Source organism: Hyla sarda, chromosome 3 (assembly GCF_029499605.1).
Source record: "Hyla sarda isolate aHylSar1 chromosome 3, aHylSar1.hap1, whole genome shotgun sequence".
Classification (NCBI taxonomy): domain Eukaryota; kingdom Metazoa; phylum Chordata; class Amphibia; order Anura; family Hylidae; genus Hyla; species Hyla sarda.
This window is the reverse complement of record NC_079191.1, coordinates 411,791,071-411,805,150: the sequence shown is the minus strand read 5'-3', so window position 1 is coordinate 411,805,150 and position 14,080 is coordinate 411,791,071. Positions and strand designations below refer to the sequence as shown.

Below are 14,080 nucleotides of genomic sequence, written 5' to 3'. Positions count from 1 at the left end.
AAAGCGTGTTCTAAAGGTCAGCAGCTCTACACAGGGGGGCTTAAAGGGGGGGGGGGGGTAAGTTCAGGATTAAACAAAAAACAGTGCCACAACCTGTCCATAGGTTGTGTGTGGAATGGCAGCTCAACCCGGTTCGCTTTAACAGGGCTGAGCTGCAATACCACATGCATCCTGTAAAGAGGTGTGGCACTGTTTTTAGAAAAAAAATATATAATAATAATAATAATAATAAAAAAAAAAAAGCAGCCATATTTTGTTTTCTAATCCTAAAGAACCCCCTTAATTCATTTAATTTAATTACGTTGAATATCTGCAACAGATGAATGAAAGAAATACAGTTACGGGCTATGGTTCCCTAAAAGATGACTCAAATCCATATTTTTATTCTAGAATAAATATTTCAAAGGCCCTATAAAGTGCCAGAAAATTGAACTAAAAATTCAAACTTGTAACCACTACCATAGGCTGGACACTTCATTAGGCATTAATGCTATTTTTTTTTTTCCCCCCCTTTAGGTGACGCTATCCATATATTACGTCGCTATATGGCTACTATTGCCCTGTTTTGCATTCCGGGTAGCGCCGCCTAGAGGAGGAGGCAGCTCTAGAATACTATGACGCAAGGTCCTGCAGTAAAGATAAATCACGGTGATAATATAACCTAGGGCAGTGGTCTCCAAACGGTGGACCTCCAGCTGTTGCAAAACTACAACTCTCAGCATGCCTGGACAGCCGTTGGCTGTCCAGGCATGCTGGGAGTTGTAGTTTTGCAACAGATGGAGATCTACAGTTTGGAGACCAGTGTCAGAGTAATAAAGGACTATGGGGTCCAGCATAGATCGGCAGATTATACCTGTATCTGGATAAGTATAGTAGTAAATAAGAAAAGTATAGTGGCTTTATGCCAGAAACAGCGCCACCTGTCTGTGGTACTGTAGAGGAATACCAGGCAGTGCTGAAGGATGAAGGCATGAGGATCTAACATTTGGGGAGTGCTGCTTTGCTTTTACCAAAGGCTGACAGCAGCCATCTTAAAAAAAAAAAAAAAAAAAAAAAAGCTAAAATAATAAACATATCAAAGTTTTTACATGTGCAACTAATATGAAAGTGCAGAGGTAATGGGGCAAAGAAACGTATAGGGGTAGGTTTTATATGATATGCCCCCGATGGGTCTCCTACTGTACTGTAGTTCTATGAATGTGTATCTAAAAATTGTCCTATACAGTCAAATGTAGGCAAATACAGGGAAGGGGAAGCATTTTGTTTCAATATTGCTATGTACCTACATCTGTATAAGACCTAGTATAGGACAGCAGAAGTCTGTCAGGGCACGATGGGGGTTGTAGTTTTGCAACAACCAATGAGAGATATTTTGGAACACTTATGGTCTGTAGGGAATATCTTATTTGGATATTGGGCAGCACTTTGGCTGCTTTATATCAGGAACCTTAAGGGTACGTTCACACGTGCGGATTTACATGGTATTTTACGCTGCAGATCCGCCGCTGAAGGACCTCTGTATGGTGCCCTTAAATGTGCCTGCTCGGAGCGGCATACGCCGCTCCGAGCAGACACACTGCGATGTGCTTGTCGCCGCACATGCGCGGTGTCGCCGCACATGCGCGGTGTACTCGCACACGGCGTATTGCCGCTCCGAGCAGGCACATATAAAGGCAGCATATAGGAGGTCCTTCAGCAGCGGATCCGCAGCGAAATACGCTGTGAAAATCTGCACGTCTGAACGTACCCTAAAGGGGTATTCCGGTTTAAGCTTTTTCAGTGTATTATAGAAAGTTATACAATTTTCCATAAGGGTATGTTCACACTGTGAAATCTCTGGGTATAGATTCCGTCTGTCGCGGGCGCTGCCGAATTCCATCAGCGCTAGCACTGTGCAGAGCTGTGCTGACACCACTGACAACAAGGCTGTTGGCGCAGGGGTCCGCCAAAAGAATGAGCATGTTTGGCAGGTCCGGAATCCTGAATTTCAATATCAGAATTTTCTGCTGTGAAAATCCTGCAGTGTAAACGGGTCAACGAAAAATCCATTCACACCAATGTTTGATTTATGCAGTGGCAGTGTGAACGTACCCCTAACACTTCCTTCATCCGTTCATTTGTGGTTTTCAAGATCTCTGCTTCCAGCCATTCTATAGGAAACTTAATTGTTTGCTTTGTGGATAATAATCTGCCTGGATTATGTCACATGACCAGGAGAGATTTTTTTAAACCAATGATTTTAATCAATGACGAAGTAGAGATTGATACAAAAAATGTTACTGGAATATTGCATGACTTTTTATACAAAAATATTAGTACAGTGACCCCCCCGGACCTACAATGGCCCCGACATACGATCATTTCAACATACGATGGCCTCTCAGAGGCCATCGCATGTTGAAGGCAGCATCAACATACGATGCTTTTGTATGTCGGGGCCATCGCATAAACAGCTATCCGGCAGCGCAGACTGCTTCAGCTGCCACCGGATAGCCGTTTAAGGTGCCCCGTGTGGTTCGGTGATGGTCACTCACCTGTCCCCGGTGGTCCGGACCGTCCTCTTTGGGATTCCCTGCATCGCCGTCGCTCTGCTTCATCCCGTCGCTGCGCACGCCGTCCCGTCATCCAATGTGTAGCGACGTGATTAAGAGCGACGATCCCCGTAAGCAGAGACGTTCCGGAGCAGCGGGGACACCCCGGGGACGCGGCGACAGCGATGGAGGGCGACATCGAGGGCAGCGGTGACTGTCCAGAGCGGCGGGACAAGTGAGTATAACAATCTAAACTTTACATTGCACGGATCCCTCAACATACGATGGTTTCAACGAACGATGGTTCATTTGGAAAGAATTACCATCATCGTATGTTGAAGGACCACTGTACTTATTTGCTAAAACCAGAGTTCCCCAATAATAGAAATGAGAGAATCTAACATAAGATTTGGCCGTCATTTGTTTCGTTTTGAAAAAGTCTGGAATAACAGTCATGAGACCTCCGTTTTTTCTGGGAAACACTTAAAACTAAACAAACTGATGGGTGATTCATTGTATTCTTCAAATCTTACTGTAGATTCGCCCATATCAAAGATATGACAAAAAATAAGACTCAAGATTACAGCCCTATTAAAGTGACTATTTTCTAAACTGGACCAGTGACGGTAAGTTATTAAGTCTAGATCATTTCTATGATGATGTTCCTTCTCCTACAGATTTCACCGGAAAGGTAAAAATAAGAGAATTTGCTACATCTGGCATAGATTTGACGTTTATAGTGTTTGAAGAAAATTCCGATTTATTCTGTAAACTATACAATGAAATATAAATTAAAGGTCTGCACTGTTTATGCAATGGATGAAAATGTAACAATGGAGTTTTGGGGTTTTGTTTTTTTTTTGCTTTTTTCCCATTTTGTTTTGTTTTCTTTTTTTTTAGAAAATGGGGCTGCTTTAAAAAAAAGAAAAAACAACTAAAAAGGACTGACAAAGAACGCATGCCTGTATTACAAATGCTGCCATTCGATGCCAGCCAGCGTTTGATTTGCTTCCTGTGCATGTCCTATTTCCTCTGTGATACTGTGCTGCTGCCAAAGCTTCTGGATCTTTTTGAAGCGCTCTTTGCAGAGGTGAAGAGGATTCCCGCGTCTAAAGAGACAGAAATTTTTGTGTCAGTACAAATTCAATAGGTTTCCACAAGATGACAGGATAGGTGATGAATGTCTGATCGGTGGGTGTCTGACCTGTGAGAGTACCAAGTTCCCCAGTTTGTGTGGAGCAGTGGCAGAGAATGCATGCTACTGTGCCAGTGTTTCCCAAACAGGGTGCCTCCAGATGTTGCAAAACTACAACTCCCAGCATGCCTGGACAGCCAAAGGCTGTCCAGGCATGCTGGGAGTTGTAGTTTTGCAACACCTGGAGGACCCCTGGTTGGGAAACACTGTGCTGTGCCATTAAAACTCTAGCACAGCGCTCAGCTCTCTCTTGACCACTGTCATTGGCACTTAAAGAGGCACTGTCATTGTTAAAAACTTTTCATATATTGCAGGACTCATTATAATTTGACATTTCACAATATACACCTGTTAAAATTTTTTTTACATTTTCACCTGAAATTCAAGCTTTTAGCCAGACAGACTAGTCTAGATTTTACAGCATACTGGATACTGGCCGTAAAGCATACCGGTATCCAGTATAGGAGATTTCTATTGTGTATGCAAAACTACAGATAAAGGATGTGTGAACATGCTGGGCAACACTGCTCTAACACTGTTATTTACAAATATTGCAGCTTCAGTTGTTACTAAACTACAACTCCCAGCATGCTGAAATAGTCAAAGCTTTGTCGGACTCCTGAATGACAAAGAAGTTGATCAGACATTCAGGAGTCTGTGAAAGATGAATGACACACATAGTGACGGCTATGCTGATTAGCATCCAACTTTACTAGGAGAAGAAAAAACAGATAGAACATGTATTCATAAAAATGCTGTACTTTTATCTATAAAATCCTTGCACTAATTTTATAAAGATCTATTCTTATATTTATACATTTTATCCTGTGATGAATTCACCATAATGTCTTCCGATTACTGCAGGCAAGCTCCAAGTATCTTCCTCTGACACATGACACAGCATAAAACCAGAGAGGAAAGGGTTACAGAGTAGAGAGTACTGATTGGCTGACTGCACAGGCTTGCTCCTGTGAGGGAGACAGACTGACACGCCCCCTCCAGCCTGCACAATGAAAAAGTAACTCACCAGCAGATAAATGCTTATATCTCTGGATATATAGGTCCGAGACACATAACAATTATATGCACATGATCAGGATTGGGTCCTGAGTAACATACCACTTTTTTTCTTTTTTTTGCACTATGACAAGTACACTTTAATTATAATAGTTGACACAAGCCATCTTACATACCGGAGTCCTTGATCAGTTTCTCCGTAATCATCCAGGTAGGGGGGAGGATAGAAACAGCCCTTGGTTTTACCAGCCAAAAAGAGGACCTGACATTCTCTTACTCTGTAACAACAAGTAAACGTAAAAAAGTTACAATTCTAAATGCACACACCCACCTTATATTTTCATTTAAAGGGGTATACCCATCTTTATAAAGTCAAGGCATATTGGCCCTTAAATTCATAGGATGGTTGAGACCCTGAGTAAACACAAGCTGATGGCATATAAGATGGGAATACCCCCATGCCGATGTCTGATCGCTCGGGGGGGGGGGGGGGGGGGGGGAATTCGACTGCTGGGACCCCGGCTTCCAGAGAGGAGGGTGTGCAGCAGATGGGACACGACCCATTCGTTTCTATGGGTGCACCAGAGACGCACATGTACAGAGACTGAAAAACCCCTTTAGGGTAGGGTCACATGTGCTGTATTTTGATGCTGCATATTTTTCTACCCACATTAATACATACAGAATGACTGAACACAACATTAAATCTGCAGCAGATTCTGTACATGCGAATGTACCTGCATGACAAACCTTTTGATTGGTCAGGATTCAGACCCCTATCGATTACTAGATCAAACAGGGACAGAAGTGTGCTGCATTCACGCAGTGCTTGTGTGAACGGTTCATGTAACATTAATGCAAGTATACTGAGCTAACTTTTACTCACCTGAGAAAGATCCCCATCCCTGAGCCGCAGGTGTAAGTGTGTGCAGTGCAGGCCCCCACGTCGTCTCCATCCAGATCAGTCTGGCAGCAGTAACTCTGAGAGCACAGCATGGCACCACAGACCAGACACAGAGTGGGTGCTCTGCTTTTATCCCCTCCAGATTTTGGACATCTGATTCAAATACAGAAAGAAAGTTAGTTTCTTCTTAACCATTTCAGATGTCAAGCCTCTAATAACTACGAACGCAAATGAAGATTATTCTGAATTTGGAACTTACGAAAAATTTGATGCCTGATTGATCAGACTGCTGTAATCTTCTGGCAAATCTATAAGTTTGTTGGATTCTCGTGGATAACTAGGAAGAAGAAGAATAGATTATAGCGCTCTACACTCATTTTGGCTTCATTGTCACTTTAACATCCATCATAGCGGACTGGTCAGCTTTTATAACCTGTCAGATTTAGTAAATGTGTGCATTCCCCCTGTATAGCTGACATGAACCTGGCACCTCACCATTTCCCAACTCCAAAGTCTCAAGAAAGTGACTCCAGAAGCACCCTTTAAATAATTGTCAAGGGCTGTAGCAAAGGTACTGTGCTTGGCTTTCTTTGGCATATCCGTAGACAATAAATGGAGCAGTGGGCAGACCCCCCACAACAAGACACATAACCCATATTCTGTAGATAGGGGATAGGAGTCCACACGGAGATATTAAAAACTGGCTAATTCTGAGGAAGTGTAAAACTAGACAGGCAGTCTAAGATTGTGCCAGATCTTAAACAGTAGCTCAGGCTATTTGAAAATCTGGCACATCTTACACTGTCTACTCTGAGCCTGCATCAGCTATTAGCTGGCTTAGTTAAAGGGACAGTGTAGAATTTGTTTTACTTTTTGCAGCCCGGGAACAATGGGATAAAAACAAGAATTATTTGCTGCATATTATCAGTGTAAGCCCTGCCCCCTTATTTTACCAAGGTAACAACCACTTAAAGGGGTACTCCGCCCCTAGACATCTGGGGATGCTGGGGACACCCGGGATCTACCATGCAGCACCCACCTTTAGCGGCTTCCGGAACCGCTGGAGGTCCTCAGGCTGAGTCCATCTTGACCTCGAGGACGGAGCATAGTGACGTCACGCCTCCGCTTGATGTCATGCTCCGCCCCCTCAATGCAAGTCTATTGGAAAGGCGTGATAGCTGTCACAACCCCTTCCATAGGCTTGCATTGAGGGGGGCGGAGCGTGATGTCACACGGGGGCGGAGCTGTGATGCCATTATGCTCCGTTCCCGTCATCGCCAGTAATCAGATGCGGAGCGAAAACGCTCCGGGGACTGATTCTAACAGGGTGCGGCGTGGAAGATCACGGAGGTCCCCAGCGACGGGAATCCCGCAATCAGGCATCTTATCCCCTATCCTTTGCATAGGGTATAAGATGTCTAAGCGCCGGAGTACCCCTTTAAAAAAACAACAAAAAAACAAAACAAAAAAACAAAACAAAAAAAAAACAGCTGCATTGAGCAAACAAAGGGAAAAAAATCATGTTTGTCATCCAAAATAACTTTTTTGTTTGAGACAAGTTTATGGAGGGATAATTCTTTACTTATTTCCCTATAGACCACCTTGTTGGGTGATCCAAAAATGAACTCTACACAAAAATTAAGGCATTTAAAAGCTCATTCCAGTGTGGAGCCCACATATGGCCTTACTGCCCTGATTGTATAGTGGGTGCAATTATCTGTGCTGCGGCTGCAGTCTATATGGCCCAGTGTAGTGAGCACTGTGTTAAAACTTAACACTCTGCCCCAAAAAATTGGCAGAGAATGCGTTAAAAAACCAAAACATGGCACTAAATTCTTTGAATATCTCCCCGTCACCCCCCCCCCCCCCAAAGAAAAAATATCTGTTAGACTGTATATTGCTGTTAAAAATTCGATGTGCTGCCAACAACTTCTAAACGATAGCGCTTACCAAACTATGAGGACACTGCTGAAGAAAGCTTACCTGATGGCTGTCTGCTCAGCATCCATATACGTTCTCATCTCCTTATGTTTACACCAACTTTAACAATTACAAAAAAAATAAATAAAGTACAAATATAACTGAGCACATGTCCAATAGACAAATTTAACAAATAATATCCCAAATTCTGCAGGTTGATATTGCAGGGCCAAAGAATGTTTGATCAGTTGACATCTGCTAATGGCGGTGGCTAAACAGATGAAACACAAGTAGGTTAATGGTTGAACCTTTATATGAGTGATGGTCTGGTGGATGTTAAACCTAATCACACATGATCAATAACACCGAGAACATTCTTTACCAGAAAAGATAATTCCTGGACGGAAAAAATCTCCTTTATGAAAAGCTTTACATACACGACAGCTTTCAGCAGAATGCTTGTTAAGCCAACAGCTACCTCTTCACATCTCTCCATATACTTGGCTTAGGCTGGGTTCCCATTACATTTTCCCCTGGAGATAAGAGGCATCTGGCAGCGGCTTACCCCTGCTCCCCTCTATACAGAACGCATGAAGACTAGTCTAAGGCTGGGTTCCCATTACGTTTTCCCCCATACAGGAGCGCATACGGCAGGGGAGAGCTAAAAACTTGCCCTCCCGTATGCCTTTCTATGTAATTCATTTCAATGAGCCGACTGCAGTGAAACGTTCGGTCCGGTTGGGTCATTTTTGCCCCGTAGGCGCTTTTACAACCGGACCTAAACCCGTGGTCGATCACTGTTTTACGTGCGGGGAAAAAGCGCATACGGGGCAAAAATGAGCCATCCGGACCGAACGTTTCACTGCGGTCGGCTCATTGAAATGAATTACATACGGGAGCACATAGAAAGGCATACGGGAGCGCAAGTTTTTAGCTCTCCCCTGCCGTATGGGGGAAAACGTAATGGGAACCCAGCCTTAGACTAGTCTTCATGCGTTCTGTATGGAGGGGAGCAGGGGTAAGCCGCTGCCAGATGCCTCTTATCTCCATGAGAATAAAAGAACTGGGCAAATTCAACAGGTCTGATCCTTCTCTCCCCTGACGTCTTATATTGGGGAATAGTTAGGAGACCTCCCCATTCACATTAGATGGTCGTCAGGTCCCGACAAAATCAGTGTTTTCAATCAACATATGTCTAATGTGTACTTGGTCTTAAAGTTCTTTCATCTGATTAATGGACAAAAATTTCACACAAATTTCGTTTTGGTTGAAATGATCTGTTTTTATCAACTTTAATCTTATATAGTGTTTCCCAACCAGTTTGCCTCCAGCTGTTGCAAAACTACAACTCCCAGCTTGCCTGGACAGCCAACAGCTGTCCGGGCAAGCTGGGAGTTGTAGTTTTGCAACAGCTGGAGGCACACTGGTTGGGAAACACTAATCAAATGTGTATGGATAGCTTTATAAACATTTATTGAAACATATTTAGTGGTGGTCATTGTGTAGCTGACATGATAGTGAATACAGGAGAATAACAGGGGCTGCTACAGTACAGCACAGAGTAAGGTTAAAGGGCTTTTTATGGACAAATTATATTGAATGCCTATCAGTTTTAAATCAGTGGAGTGCCAACGCCCGCCACTCCGACAATGACAATCACTTGTGTGCTAGAGTTGTGGCACTAGCATATACACAGTGAACAGAGCCAGCAGTATAAATATCTATCTATCTATATATTATATATATATATATATATATATATATATATATATATATATATATATAAAAAACTATATATCAATATATATACATATTATAGAATATACATCTAGTGTGATGGCTTTACTGCAGCTTAGCTCCTATTTACTTCAATAGGAATTGAACTGCAGTTACCCAGCACGACCACTAGAAAATGTTGGGCGCTGTCTGCTTCAATTGAATGTAAAATAATTCAAGATTTTTACTAATGTGCTCTTACCTATTGATGAGTGTATCCGTCACTTCAGGATTTTGCTGAAAAATGCTGAAGAGGTTGCAAGGCAATGAAAGATAACTGCAAAGATGGTCGATCTGGCTCAGTCCACTCACTAAAAATGTAAAAATTAAAAATAAAATAAAAACTACCCATGGTTGACATGGGACATTGTGCAAGGCTTAAAATGACAAATATGTTGACTGTCTTGTCTTAAAGGGGTACTCCGGCGGAAAAGATATATATATTTGTGCCAGAAAGTTAAACAGATTTGTAAATGGGAAAAATGTATATGTAGTTTTGTAAATTACTTCTATTAACCCCTTAAGGACTCAGCGTTTTTCCGTTTTTGCATTTTTCGTTTTTTCCTCACCACCTTCCAAAAATCATAACGCTTTCAATTTTGCACCTAAAATCCATATTATGGCTTATTTTTTGCACCACCAATTCTACTTTGCAGTGACATTAGTCATTCTACCAAAAAATTCATGGCGAAATTGTGCGACAAAATTGAAGAAAAAAAATTTCATTTTGTAACTTTTGGGGGCTTCCGTTTCTACACAGTGCATTTTTCGGTAAAAATTACACCTTGACCAAAAATGCACTATTTTGGACTTTGGAATTTTTTTGCGCACACGCCATTGACCGTGCAATTTAACTAACGATATATTTTTATAGTTCGGATATTTTTGCACGCGGCGATACCACTTATGTTTATTTTTATTCACAGTTTTTTTTTTTTTATGGGAAAAAGGGGGGGGGGGTGATTCAAACTTTTAATAGGGAAGGGGTTAAATGACCTTTGACCTTTGATTTTATCGCGATGTCCCGATCAGCCCGACTGAGCTGCTGGGAACGGTTTACTTTAGTTTTCAGACTCGGCGATCAACTTTGATCGCCCGCATCTGAAAGGTTAATAGCGCGCGATCAGTGCCACGCGCTATTAGCCATGGGTCCCGGCTGTTAGAGGCCGGACCCGACCCGCTATGACACGGGGCCACGCGTTCTAGATCGGGAGCGGACTCATGACGTAGCGGTACGTCATGAGTCCTTAAGGGTAAAAAATTCTATACCCTTCCAGTACTTATTAGCAGTTATATGCTACAGAGGAAATTATTTTCTTTTTTTATTTCTTTTTTGTCTTGTCCACAGTGCTCTCTGCTGACACCTGATGCCCGTATCAGGAACTGTCCAGAGCAGGAGAAAATCCCCATAGCAAACCTATGCTGTTCTGGACAGTTCCTAACACGGACAGAGGTGTCAGCAGAGAGCACTGTGGACAAGACAAAAAAGAAATTCAAAAAGAAAAATAATTTCCTCTGTAGCATACAGCTGCTAATAAGTACTGATAGGATTAAGATTTTTAAATAGAAGTACTTTACAAATCTGGTTTAACTTTCTGGCACCAGTTAATAAAAATAAAAAAAGTTTTCCACCGGAGTACCCCTTTAAGTCTTTCCCCATTCCAACAAATAGCTGACAGTCCCGTTATTCCACATGTCTGTTTTCAGCCATGCTGACATGTCACCACACAACCAATCACTGCAATGAAGCACTCTGTTTAGTGATTGGCTGTGGAGGTAAGTGCAGCAGGTCAATGCTACAACAAATGGGGGGGGGGGGGGACAATCAGCAAAGGAATACACCTTTAGGGTAGGGTCTCACATAACGTTTTTGTGCAGCAAGAAATACAGTGCGTATACGCAATGTGTGACCGTACCCGTCACAATAACACAACAGGCTTTACTAGTATTTACATACCTGGCAGTTCAGTAGGTGAGGGCACTCCATTCAGGTAATGGAAAAACAGAGCTGAACACCTAAGGAAGGGCAGAATTGCTGTTTTTATTGCCCGGTATAGGTGCCAACCGGAGGACCACCTCTTCATTGTGCTTTAAAATAAAAAGGATAGGAGGGTGTCAAGACACAGATATATACAGGATATTGCTGATTAAGGCCCCTTTCACACTACAGGTATCATCCTGCTTTTTTACTGCCGTTACTTTACAATAATGGATGAAAAAAAAGGATGCAATAACTGATAATAATGAATGTTAACTGATGACCATCATTCGTTATTTTTAATGGGTTTTTTCTTAAAAAAACGGATGTTGTTCATCCGTTATCATCTGTTATTACCAGTTACATCCGGGTTTTTTTTAAATTAGGTTTTTAACCCTTTTTGGTAACGCTGTACTGAGCATGCGGATTATAACAATGTTTTCTTTAACATCCGTTTCCCATAGACATCAATGTTAGGCTGCTTTCACACTATAAAATTCATCCGTTTTAAAGATCCGTTTGATGTTCCGTTATGAAAACCCTGAAAATCGGCCATTAAAGGTCCGTTAGAAAATCCCATACGTCCGATTTTTTAACACTTACCGTAAAATCTTTCTCAAAGGATCCATTGGGGGACACAGACCGTGGGTGTATGTTACTGTCTCTAGGAGGTGTGACACTATGGTAATAAAAAAGTCAGCTCCTCCCAGCAGGATATACCCGCCTTCAGGCTCTGAGCTAATCAGTTTAAGTTCCAGAGCAATAGGAGGAGACCAACAGGTCAAAGAAAAACCCCAAAATGTCCGAGAAGCAGAAGAAAAAACATAACTGAGCACACCCTCGGACAGAGAACCAAAGGAAAAATCCCAAAAAGGGTGGGAGCTGTGTCCCCCAATGGATCCTTCGAGAAAGAGATTTTACAGTAAGTGTTAAAAAATCTCCTTTTCTCTATCAGCTCCATTGGGGGGGACAGACTGTGTCTGTGCATGCAGTAATTTTTCCGCCACGATGTTGCATCACTGTATAATGCCTGTAATGAATTACGGGCATATGCGGGTGCAAACGGGCAGTTACAAAACCCCATAGGCTGCAATGCAATTTAGTCACAGCCGTCAGGGGTTTTGTAACGGCCGGGTTTTGCCGATATAGTGACGGAACTTCTGGCGGAAGTTCCTAAACGGAACAATTTCACAGTGTGAAAGCAGCCTAAGATATCCTGATGGAGCTTTTGGCACCACTCCGACAGAGCCTTGGACACCCATGTCGAGGCGAAGATGGGAAGAAGGGTCACACCTCCTAGAGACAGCAGCATACACCCACGGTCTGTGTCCCCCAATGGAGCAGATAGAGAAATAGTGCATGCACTATTTCTCCCGTTACTATCTACCGTCACAAAATAACGTCCGTTATTAAAAACGGACTATAACGGATTAAATCGGATAATGTAAAAATACCATAGACTATAATGGGATTTTCTAACGGACGTTTAATGGCCGATTTTCAGGGTTTTCATAACGGAACATCAAACAGCCTTACATTTTAAAGGCCGTTTTTCACCATTATTTTTGCCGGACCAAAAATTAGTGCATGCACTTTTGTGCCGGCAAAAATAACAGCTCTGCTCTGAGACTATTCCCACCTGAAGACAGATTTGCCAGAAGTCCCATAGACTTACATGGGACTTTCAGTAAATGTGTCTCCAAATTGTGAGCAAGTCTAGGGACCAGAAGTGGTCACAAAATTTAAGCACATATCCTGCTGCAGGGAGCATGATTGTCGATTTTTTTAAACCAGTGTTTCTCCAACCAGGGTGCCTCCAGCTGTTGCAAAACTACAACTGTAGTTTTGCAACAGCTGGAAGCACCCTGGTTGGGAAGCTCTGCTTTAAACAAATACTTGCATTCTCCATAAAATAACAAGGGAACATCTTTTCTTAGAACTCTGTATTGCGTCATTCCTCTATTGCTCCTCCTGAAACAGTTTAAAGAAATACTCCACTGTGTATTGCCATTCCCCTTGTCATTATGGTGTGTCCCTAAACACTCTGACATGATCCAATAAGCATTGAAAGCATCAGTCTTTAGTTTTTTTTTTTTTTTTTTTTTTTTTTTAGCAAGAACCCCCCCCCCCCCCCCCCCCCCCCATTGAAAAGAGCTATGATAATATCTCATTTATATATGTGTTCATACATTTTCAGGAAGAATAACAGAGGACAGAGGATCAGCACAATGCAGCAATCTGAGGGAAAAAAATGCAAAATTGCAGAACTGCTATTTTGTGGTGTATACAGGTACATGGACATGGTAAGGGGCTCTTAAAGCGACAGCTCAGAGTTGTGCTTTTAATTAGCATGTCACTAACATGGATAATATTATTATAGTAATTACAATAAAGTAAAAGTGCAATGTGAAGCAACATACACAGGAACCTCTCACCTTCCAGTACATTTGCAAATGGTCCTATACAAAGCTAAAGCAGCTTGTTCCTCTTCTCCATCTGGGCATTCCTGTTCCATTCCATCTTCATCTATGATTAAAAGGGTATTTCCATAAGTCATTTAATACCATACATCCAGAAATTATATTATATTATTTATTAATATCTGGGATGGGCTCTGGGCAAAACCAGCCTCCTTCCCCCTCTAACAGCTGCCAATATAATCCTTTCTTCCTTCTCCCTACAGGAAAAGTCTTCTCAGCTTTACTGCCACACTTGTAGGGGTTTGAAATTATAACTATGCATCAACCCAAAACCTTGGC

The 14,080-nt window shown here is 42.2% G+C and overlaps 1 protein-coding gene across 4 annotated transcripts in view; it reads right to left on the bottom strand.

Moving 5' to 3' along the window:
• Nucleotides 1-511: 511 nt before the first annotated feature.
• Nucleotides 512-14,080, bottom strand: part of UBR2 (ubiquitin protein ligase E3 component n-recognin 2) — a 133,079-nt gene continuing 119,510 nt past the window's right edge. For all 4 annotated transcript variants that reach the window (XM_056568189.1, XM_056568190.1, XM_056568192.1 and 1 more), the window contains exons 40-47: nt 13,757-13,847; nt 11,301-11,431; nt 9,546-9,654; nt 7,631-7,687; nt 5,907-5,984; nt 5,630-5,800; nt 4,920-5,021; nt 512-3,640 (exon numbers count right to left, since the gene is read on the bottom strand). In XM_056568189.1, the coding sequence (XP_056424164.1) occupies nt 3,499-3,640; nt 4,920-5,021; nt 5,630-5,800; nt 5,907-5,984; nt 7,631-7,687; nt 9,546-9,654; nt 11,301-11,431; nt 13,757-13,847 (881 nt within the window). In that variant the 3' untranslated portion in view covers nt 512-3,498. The remainder of the gene's footprint in view (nt 3,641-4,919; nt 5,022-5,629; nt 5,801-5,906; nt 5,985-7,630; nt 7,688-9,545; nt 9,655-11,300; nt 11,432-13,756; nt 13,848-14,080) is intronic.